Source organism: Hypomesus nipponensis, chromosome 24, assembly GCF_054491055.1.
Source record: "Hypomesus nipponensis isolate SF chromosome 24, ASM5449105v1, whole genome shotgun sequence".
In the NCBI taxonomy this organism is placed as follows: domain Eukaryota; kingdom Metazoa; phylum Chordata; class Actinopteri; order Osmeriformes; family Osmeridae; genus Hypomesus; species Hypomesus nipponensis.
In genome coordinates, this window is record NC_140384.1 from 9089000 (window position 1) to 9100000 (window position 11001).

The 11001-nt window shown below is 50.7% G+C and overlaps 1 protein-coding gene across 1 annotated transcript in view; it reads right to left on the reverse strand.

The window, feature by feature from the left end:
- Window positions 1–11001, reverse strand: part of LOC146233116 (uncharacterized) — a 50915-nt gene that overhangs the window by 7305 nt on the left and 32609 nt on the right. Inside the window, 7 exon segments of the mRNA XM_084690031.1 lie at window positions 56–232; window positions 922–1128; window positions 1415–1527; window positions 4118–4290; window positions 4323–6614; window positions 6616–7881; window positions 8486–8635. Of these exon segments, the coding sequence (XP_084546157.1) occupies window positions 56–232; window positions 922–1128; window positions 1415–1527; window positions 4118–4290; window positions 4323–6614; window positions 6616–7881; window positions 8486–8635 (4378 nt within the window).

Here is an 11001-nt window from a genome sequence, read left to right on the forward strand (position 1 = left end):
TACACGTGTGTGTGTGAGTACACGTGTGTGTGTGAGTACACGTGTGTGTGTATACCCCCATGTGAGATGACTCTCTGGTAGGGTTCGATGCTCTTCATGTTGATGCGGTGCTCCTGGTCGCCGATGACGACCGTCCTCCACAGCCTGCTGTCATGACGCTCCTCTGCTGCACTGTATTCTGGGATGGCGTCCTCCTGCTCACCTTTACCCTGATTGGCCAGCTTGGAGTCTCCTGTTTGTGACATCATCAAAGAATGTTAACGGCAAAAATCTGTGATGTGAATTTGAGGAAAAGACAATACATTGATTTTAGATCATTAAATCCAGGTTTTCGTATAGTCCAATTAAATTTTGCAGAAGTACAAGTTGTATCTTAAAAATATATACTGTAGATTACAGTGGAAAATAACTGTTGCTGATATGATGTACTGTAGACTAGAGTGTCTGTCTTTAAACGCATGTCATCATCACCATGCATATCATCATCACCATGCATGTCATCATCACCGTGCATGTCATCATCACCATGCATGTCTTCATCACCATGCATATCATCATCACCATGCATGTCATCATCACCATGCATGTCATCATCACCGTGCATGTCATCATCACCATGCATATCATCATCACCATGCATATCATCATCACCATGCATGTCATCATCACCATGCATATCATTATCACCATGCATGTCATCATCACCATGCATATCATCATCACCATGCATGTCATCATCACCGTGCATGTCATCATCACCATGCATGTCATCATCACCATGCATGTCATCATCACCATGCATATCATCATCACCATGCATGTCATCATCACCATGCATGTCTTCATCACCATGCATGTCATCATCACCATGCATATCATCATCACCATGCATGTCTTCATCACCATGCATGGCATCATCACCGTGCCCCTCCAGATCCATCTCGTCAGCTTCATCCGGGGTGTCCAGCTCGTCCAGGTTGATGTCCAGCTCGTCCCCTGTGTCCAGGGCGTCCCCCGGCGTGTCCAGGGCATCGTCTGATTGGACGGAGCCCTCGCTGCGGTCCAATGACACGTTCATGGGCGGGGCTGCCAGCTTCTTCCTGTGGGCACTGGACCCCCCCGAGAGCTCTACAGAACAACGGTATTTATGGAAATACAAGACAAAGAATATATTATACGTTAGAGTATATTCTTACCAAGTATAAGTACAAACATAATTACGTGAATTAAGATTGTCAACATGTTCGTGAATATGCAAAATCATTACATTTAAGTACATTTGCAATTGTGTTGAAAAAGAAGACAAATGGTCTGTAATGAAAACATGTCAACCTCTCATTTAAAACATTTAAATCAAGTATACCCTTTTTCTAGCTGGGGAATGTTACGAGGAGTGGTCTGATAAAGTTGTCACCTGGTCTGTAGTCTGATCGACTAGCTAGCAGGGCGTCACCTGGTCTGTAGTCATCGATGTCCTGGTCCAGTTCCTGCTTGTCCATGATTGGTCCGTCCTCGGGGTGTGTGGGCCTGGCAGAGCGGACAGCACCGGTCAGACAGTAGTAATCCACCACACACAGTGCCAGAGCAGCCAGGAGCAGCAGCCCAGGCAACAGCACGCACAGTAGAGGCCCCAGCAGCAGCAACACCAGCATCTAAAACGCAGCTGCTTGCTAACGCTAAATGCTAAACGTCGGACACGCTAGTGATGGGGGCCGGATGCCATTTTTGTTGTGTTTACAGTTGAACTGGATGCTGATGGGGGATGTTTAGCTGGGTATGATTGACCGGAGGAAGAGACACAGAGGCTGGCAGGCTGCACGTGGGTCAGAGACAATGGCAGGCTTTGTCCTGCTAGCAGACCCCCAGACCCTTATTAGCATAACGCTCTTCCACAATGGAGAACAGGACAAAGAAACACACACACACACTCACTCACACACACACACACAGAACCGCACATGTATGCGCACGCACACGCAACTGCACAGGGACACAACAACGCAACTTCACACAGTGACACAACAACGCAACTTCACACAGTGACACAACAACGCAACCACTTGCAAATGTATGCGGAAACACACTTCCTCATTCACAGTGTTGGATATCATTCAAACGTGGAAAAAGGGACAGTAATATTCTGTCTATTCTTTCTCTACTCACCTCATACAGACATGAGATGGCGCTCCTCTGCCTGTCTGCCTGTCTGTCTGTCTGTCTGTCTGTCTGTCTGCCTGTCCTTTTGGTCTCCTCTGCCTACTCCCTCCGTCTGACTGTCTCTCTCTCTTGTCTGCCAACCCCTCTTCAGCCCCTCTGCCCCCCGTCCCCCCTACCAGATCCCCCCAGCTCCCCCTTTCTAAGGCAGTACCAGTGGGTCAATTCTGTGCCAGGTTCAAGCCATGTGATGAATGGAAGCTGAAGTTACACAATTGCACCCACTCTCATGGAACACCACCATGTATACACCCTGCACACGGGCGCACACACACATGAACACACACATTGGAGGAGGGGCCATCTAATCCAGAGGCTCTGAGGAGGTCATTAGAATTACAAAGTGGATGACAGGGCAAAATGAATACCCACAATGCAACTGGAAGAAACAAAGAAAGAACATCTACATGAGCTTCTTAGCATTCTCGGTTCTCAGAGTTGCATTGTGGGAGGAGAATTCTTCTGTTTCTGTGGTTTTGAATAACTTCATGAAAAACTGGTTTTATTTATTCTGGTAACTTAACCCCATAATCATGCTTTTAAAAGGTTTAAATAAGCTTAATACAAAACTGCCTTCTGTCTTGGCGGGCTGATTATTGAGCCCGCCAAGACTTAATATTATTATTAAGACCATCAAGCCACTTCTTTTGACTTGAGAAAAAGACTCTGTGAGTTGACTCCACTCCTACCTGAATAACTTCTGAGCTTTTCACTTCACTAATTAGAAACCAGTATAGCAGGACAGTTTCCATTTCAGGAGTTTAAGGTCGGCATAGTGAGTCACAGACGTGTCCTTGCATCGGATCGCATTGTGACATCAGATAGGATAAAAGTCCTACCCCAAATTCCTGTGCCATCAGCCTTCGGATTCTGATAACATTCTTTGATGGCAGACAGTAGACTATGTAAGACTTGAAAAAAGTTGAGCTGCAAAACATAGAAACTCTGTTAACCTACACACGCTGAACACCTGATCACCTGACACAAACACTAACACTGTCTGCTGATACACTAATGTGTCATACACACACAGTACAAGGTGGAAAATATGACTCTATATTGGTGAACACATGAGGACATGAACACATGAGGTCATGAACACATGAGGACTTGAGGACATGAGGACTTGAGGACATGAGATGTCACTGTACAGGAACAAACAAATGTGAACGCTCACAAATTTAGAAAATCATGTGCACACACACACACACCTTGTATAAGACAGAGGGGATATCTCCCCCGCCTTTGTGGGTTAACAGCTGTAATGAGCCCGGTAATGCATATTTAATGAGGCGTAAACAGACTTCCAAATACATACACACAGGGCTGAGAGCACAGACTGGCGCAACGCACACTCACCAACACACACTGCTGAGGAAGGAGAGCATTGCGAGAGGCCTCGTGGGCTGGATATTCGAAGCCTCAGATCACCACAATCTGCATCACCATGTAACCTTGCTCAAGAGCTTGAAATGCAGCTAACTGCAGTCTGCTCTGCTCACTCACAGCAATGATCCCAAGACCCGCAAACTGACGATGCCCATGACTGAAAGGAGTGGCGCGACACTCACACACACACACACACACACACACTCACACACACACACACACTCACACACACACACACACACACTCACACACACACACACACACACACACACTCACACACACACACACTCACACTCACACACACACACACACACACACACACACACTCACACACACACACACTCACACACACACTCACACACACACACACACTCACACACACACACACTCACACACCCTCACACACACACTCACTCACACACACACACACACACACTCACACACCCTCACACACACACTCACATCCAGTAAACAAACAGAGGGTGAAGTACGTCGCAGTAAACATACAACGTACCTCTCGTAGGTTGATTGAGTCTCTGACTGGCCTTCCACTTCCTGTCCTGTTGACTGTCCTTCCTGTCTCAGTGAAAGCTGCTCTCTCATAGGCTGCCGCATTCCATATTCATCCGATCCCTGAAAGAACTCATCTCTCATTGGCTGTGAGACACTGTCAAAATTCATTGCCTCCCCCTGGATCTCCAGACTCAGCCCCTTCCCAGCAGGGGGGGGGGGCGTTGCATAGCCTCCTTCACCCCTCCCTTCGCCACATTCCAGCCGCCCGGGTCCAAACTAAGCTCCTCCTCTTCCTCCTCCGCCATGAGGTCCCCAGAGAACGGCAGCCCCACCCCTTTCCTGGGAGAGCCTCCTAATAGGCTTTCAGGCATGCCAATCAAGGTGCTATCAGCACAAGGTGATGGGGAACTGTCCGTGCAGAGAGGAGAGTGGGGTGTGTGGAGAGGGGCACACTGCCCCATATTATCCTGACCCCCCAAGGAAGGGGCAGGGGGGGAGTGACCTCCCTCATCTGAATCCTCCAATGAGATTTGAGAGTGGACATATACTTCCTCTCTTGTTTTCAGGAAGTTCTCTGCTTGATACCTGAAAGAGGAGGAGCTACTCCTTCCAACAACTTCAAATTGGTTTTCACGGATCTCCTCCTTCAACAATCTGGATTCCGATTGGTGGAGTCCTGCGGCGTCTGTGTTTGATTGGCCGGGGATGAGGATCTCTGGGGTCACGTTGGTAGGAGAGATTCTATCAGCACTCGTCTTGTCATTGCTGCTACCTGCATGGGATGTGGACCAGCTCTCAGGGTTTGTCTGCACAGGTCTGGGCAGATTGGAGGCCGGGTTTGGACCTGAACTGATTCCTGTGGTATTGGCCTGATCAGAGCTGTCGCCATCTGCATGGGTTTTGTCAAAATGTTGTGGATTGGAGATTCCTGTGATCGTTTGGTTGAGTCTGTCCTGCTCTGCGTTCTCCTGGTGACATCTGCGCGAGGCAGCGTTGATCTGGAGCAGCGTGGCAGCGTAGGTCAACATGCTATACGTCTCCAAGGACCTCCCTCCCTCTCTCCCTCCTGTATTACCCGGCCTGTGATAAACCCTCCCCTCATCCCTCCTCTCTCCCTCGCTCTCCCTGACAGTCCCCGTCCCAGACACCATGATGTAGTCCATTTCCAGGCCCGAGGAGTCTCCGTCGGAATTGCTGCCCAGCGGGAGGCTGTCCGGGCTGGGCTTGAGGCCGTCTCGCTCCCCTGAGCTGGAGCTCAGAGACATGGCCTCCAGGATGGCTCCCTCCACGTCCCCACACGCACCTGGCCCACCATCCTCCCCGCCCCGGGCCTGTGCTGTGCTGGGAGGAAGGACTGGGTGAGCGGGTGGTGTGGTCGTTATGGGGGTCGGCACTCGGTCCCAGCTGTCAAGGTTCGGAGATGGAGTGGGCGTGGTCTGAGCTGGCTCCGAGGCCACAGCCCACTTATCTAACAGCTGATTGGCTGAGGAGGTGGGATCTTGCCTGGTGCTTAAAGGCACCGCGTCACTCTGGGTGTGGGCGGAGCTGTTCACTAGAACAAATGGGGAGTGGCTGCTCAAGTCCTCGGTCCAATCAGGCCCCTCTGAGCCCTGCTCTTCCTTGCCGTCACTCTCTTCCGAATGACGCAAGGGCGTCTCACCCCGCACACTTGTGGTCACGTGACCTGTGTCAAACAGGAAGATCTGTGTGTGGGTCGAGTCCTGGAGGGTCGGTGCATCGCTGTCTAACATCTCAGATCTAGAATCATGCGTTTGTGGATCAAAGTAAGTCCCAGCGGCTCCTCTGGTCTGGGGTTGGAGCACGGCTACGAAGGGACTGGACTGGCCCTCCACCAGCTCCTGGCGGAGGGGTGCAGGGCTGGCCCCGGGGTCTGGGGAGGGGGGCTGGCTCCAGCCCCCGGCTCCCACGTTGTCGTACTCAGACGTGGACGTCACCATGTGAGGGACGGACATTGAGCAGGCGTCTTTATCCGGAGACGTCTGGTCCTGTGTCTCCATCCTGCTGGTCTCTCCTTCTTCGCTCCACCCGTCTTCCTCTTCTTCTCCTATCACTATCCGTACACCCCCAGCCTCCCCCCAAACCCCATCCAGTCCATAGCACTTCATTTCCTCTTCCTGTTTGGTCACTTCCTGTCCCCATGGTTGCATGCGCGGGAGGTATTCTCCCCCAGCGCCCGACACCTCCGGGCTAGTTGCCGTGGAGACGGCATCTTCCTGTATGGTGGTGTTCCACATGTCCATCCCGTCCCCGGCCAATCCCGTCGGGCTCTCCAGCGAGTTCCCTCTCTCTGATAGGTCAGTCATGTCCGGGGTTGTGAGAGGTGATAGGCTGTCATCGCGGATGGTCATGTTCCACATGTCTAAGGATTCTGGGTAAGAAGTGGTGGTCCCACTGTCAGACTTCAGGAAGCCCTTCTGGGCGGAGTAACTCCAGAAGTCTAGCTCCGCCTCCCTGCTGCCACTCCCTCCCCCGATCTTCCTCCCCCCACTCCTCTTCCTCCCTCGAGGTGTCAGGGGTCAGGGTGGTCAGTGTTTCCCTCCTCCCTAAAATACTTCCTGTCTCTGTTCCTTTGAGACCACGGGTTCTGCTTCTTTTCCCGAGGCGGGTTCTGCGTTCCTCGTTCTCCTCGTCGGGAGGGGTGAGCTGAAGGTCTGCCAGGGTTCCTGGGTTCCACGGCTCTGTGAAGCCAGAGTCGGCGTTCCAGCTGTCAGATGACTCCCTCTTCTCCGACAGGAGAATCATCTGGGGTTCTTCATTTCCTCCCTCTCCTCCTCCACTCTCCCCCCCGCCCCTCATCCCTTCCAGGACATTCTCCTGGCTCCAGGTGTTGTGGGAGGAGCCTCTCCCGTCCTCCCCCGCCCCCCGCCAGCCCTGCTCTCGCTGTAGGACGGAGATCTTGTCAGCCACGTCCTCGGGGAAGAACTGCACCCCCGCGCTGTTGGGAGGACAACTACCCACAAGGCTGTTCACCGGCGTGGGCGGGACAATGAGGTCATTCACCTCGATCTCAACTTGCGCCAACGAAGCTCCGTCCTCCAGGTTGCCAAGCGCACCGACCCCTGACCCCGGGGTCGAAAAATCCACCAGGCTGAGCTCGTCAAACTCGGACAAGCTGGAACTCTCTGCACACCCCCCTCTCACCCTGGCGGAGGCTGCCCCCGGTGAAACGGAGGCGGGACTGCAGTGCAGGGGGTCGAAGCTGAACAGGTCCAGGTTGTCGCTACGGTTACGACTGGATCGTCGTCTCTCGGGCGGGACGGGCGACAGGAGGGACGGGTTGAGCAGCGGCCCTCCCGCCGCGGTCGCCTCGGCGACGGGGCTTTCGTCGCTGAGGAACACGGAGCTCTCTTTCGACGAGCGGCTACTGCGGACGGTCGCCATGCCGCTGTCCGGGCTCACCAGGTCCGCCCCGACCACCGTCGCCGCGGAGACCGCGCCCTCGGCCCTCTCCGCGTCCGAGCCGTCCATGTCGGTGACCCCGGAGGAGCCCTGGGAGAGGGGGGCGCTGCCGGCCACGCCCTCCGTGGAAGAGGTCCTGCTGCTGGGGTGGCAGGAGAGGACGTGGGTCCTCCTGCCCAGGAAGCCACGGAGCAGGGCTTGGAGCTCCTGCGGGGGGCTGGGAAGCCCTGCGGGGGGGGCCGGAGGAGGGGCGGGGAGGTGGTAGAGCTGCAGGCAGCCCTGCAGACAGTCTGTCGCCTCCATCTCCAGTGAGGGGCTGGAACATTCCTCGAACTCGCAGCAGATCTGGAAGAGCAAGAAGGACGACACACAGACAAAGACACACAGACACACACACAGACAGACACACAAACATACAGACACACACATACATACATACATACACACACAGGGACATAGACACAAACAGTATCTCTATAAACAGAATCTCTACAAAAATGAGAACAACAGCACGTCTTCTACATGAGCTCTTTTACAGAAATTCTGCCTTGAATTTTTTTATCAGTTTAAGATTAATCCACTTACGCACAAATTTAGTAAGATAATCTACATTATTGTTGTAAAGTCTGATTCGGAGGTTGAAAAGACAGGTTTAATGAGAGTTCACTGGTGTGAGATTCTGTAGTAATTGGGGATGATAACAGTGCTTTACATTCATGCATTTAGCAGACGCTTTAATCCAAAGCGACTTCCAAGAGAGAGCTTTACAAAAGAGCATAGGTCACTGATTATAACAACGAGGTTGTCCCAAACATTTGTACTTTGTATGTACTGTTATCATCAAAGGCCCTGATCTGTCATAAATGGCTCACATTCAGATCCACTAAAGTGTTGAAAGTCCCAACAGTTAATCCCCAGCCCCCTCCTCCTCCAGTCCTCCCAGTCCTACCTGGTTGAGGATGTCTGTGTTGACAGAGAACACTGCCACCTGGTGGCCTGGAGTATGATCTCCACTCAGCACGCTCGAGTACAACACCAGGCTCTCGTAACCGTGTGAACGGCAAAACGTCTTCAGCTGGTCAACTCGATCGCCCCAGTTCTAGACAGGAATGAGGAACAGCACAATAAGCCTAAGAAGTTTAATGATGGTAATAAACCTATGGTAATAACTGACAGATGTGACAGTTTAGTGAGGGCAGGCCACTGTAAATGTGGGTGAGGCACTGTTTGCTGAACCTGTGTCTCACAAAGGGATTTACATTTAGTCATTTAGTCACTTTGATATATATATATATATATATATATATATATATATATTTATTTCAGACGCCAAGTTCCATATAAAATAACAGACATAGAACTATAAAAAAAGCGAAGATCCATGATGGGTAGCCAGTGGAGGGAGATGAAGAGCAGGGTGACATGAGAGCTTTTGGATAGTTTGAAGACCACGCGGGCCGCTGCCTTCTGAATCCTCTGAAGAGGGCAGGTTGCGCGTGCTGGGCGACCGGCGAGAAGCGAGTTCCAGTCCAACTTGGAGAGGACAAGTGCTTGGACTAGCGGGGATTACACCTAACAGGCCAAACTGGGAGGTAAACCCACCTCATTGACTTTGCATTACAGGGAATCTGATGAATGCGTCTTGAACAATAAAATGATATAAATGAGAAAAAGGATTGTGAATTGTCGATTACATAATTTATTTTCTGATCGTCTTTTGTGCGCAAAATACATCACATTTAATTAACGAACCCCCCTCATCTATACTCATAAAAATAAATTAAATTAAAAATCTAAAACTTTTGGGACCCCTGTCTTTTGAGGCACATATGTTTTTAATTTGTGAAAAGTGTTAAAAGAGTTAAGAGTCTCTTTGTGTGTTGATGAGAGACGAATATGTCACAGCCCAGGGAGGGGTAAAGAGACTCGACTGATTGATGTTTTGGAAATGAACTGTTTGCTCTTATAACACATCCAACATTCAGAGAGTATGCTAATTCCCTGACAGAGGAGGTGATTGATGGAAACAGGGTTGCATTAATTAATGGTTTTGTTTGTGAAAGGAACTGTTGTTTTTTTACCCTTCTCTCCCCTCTGATGATGAACTGTGTCATCCGTTTGCAAGACAGTGTTCGTAGGAAAGTGTAGAGTTGCATTTTGTTTGAAAACAAACAACAAGATTAAACTACATTTGTTGTGAGTGGAGTTGTTAGTATAGTTGCTCGAGTCACTGTAACTTTCAGATAAAAACGTTTAAGATATAAGTCTACATAGTTCTGATGAAGCAATACATCAACATTGAAAAAGAATGAAATTGACATAAGCCAACCGAATAGCACGGATAAACAAATGTTGTTTTAGATCTGTTTATCCAACTACTGCTGTATGTGGAACTGAAAGATGCATGGCAGCTCACTAAGAAATTCTGGGACCTAAGAAAAGCCTTGGTTCCTGGTCAATATGTGTGTGTGTGGCCCAGTGGATGTGTGTGTGTGGCCCAGTGGATGTGTGTGTGTGGCCCAGTGGATGTGATTGATGGTTGCTGCAGGCATGTAGCTGCCCAGGCTGAGTCAATATTAACCTGAGTAGTAGACAACCTCCTCTCCCTCTCCCCCTCCTCTCCCCCTCCTCCCTCCTCCTCTCCCCCTCCTCTCTCTTTCCCCCTCCTCTCCCTCTCCCCCTCCTCTCCCTCTCCTCCTTCCTCTCCCCCCTCCTCTCTCCTCTCCCTTTCCTCCCTCCTCTCTCCCCTCCTCTCCTCTCTCCTCTCCTCCCTCCTCTCCTCCCTCTTCTCCCCCCTCCTCTCCTCCCTCCTCTCCCCCCTCTCTCCCCTTTCCCCCGCTCCCCCAACAACATGGCTACTGCTAGAGAGAATCCCATCAATCTCCACACACACGCACAGTCACATGCACACGTACGCACACACAACTCATCTTTCAGACACAGTCATTTTTCATCACAGATATCCTGATGAGTCCGATGAGGCCTTCCAGCCTTGTTGAAAACACACATGTTCACTCACATGCACAACCGCACACACACCCACACACACACACAAACATACACACACAACCCAAAGGCACACATTTTGTGATGTAGAGTAATAAGCAAAGCCCCTTAAAATGAATACCCGGAAGAATTGAAGGGAAACAAACACAAACACCAGTGCACATATACATCGTATAGGGCCAGAGAGGAAATATAGAGAGAGGATGGAGAAAGAGAGGCTGAAGAGAGAAGATAGAGCGAGATAGAGATAGAGAGAGGATAGAGAGAGAGAGATAGAGAGAAGATAGAGAGAGAGAGATAGAGAGAGGATAGAGAGAGAGAGATAGAGAGAGGATAGAGAGAGAGAGATAGAGAGAGGATAGAGAGAGAGAGATAGAGAGAGGATAGAGAAAGAGAGGGGCGCAAAGTCTTCAGATGACACGCAGAGCGACAGTCTGTCTGCCATTTGTTTCTCGACGG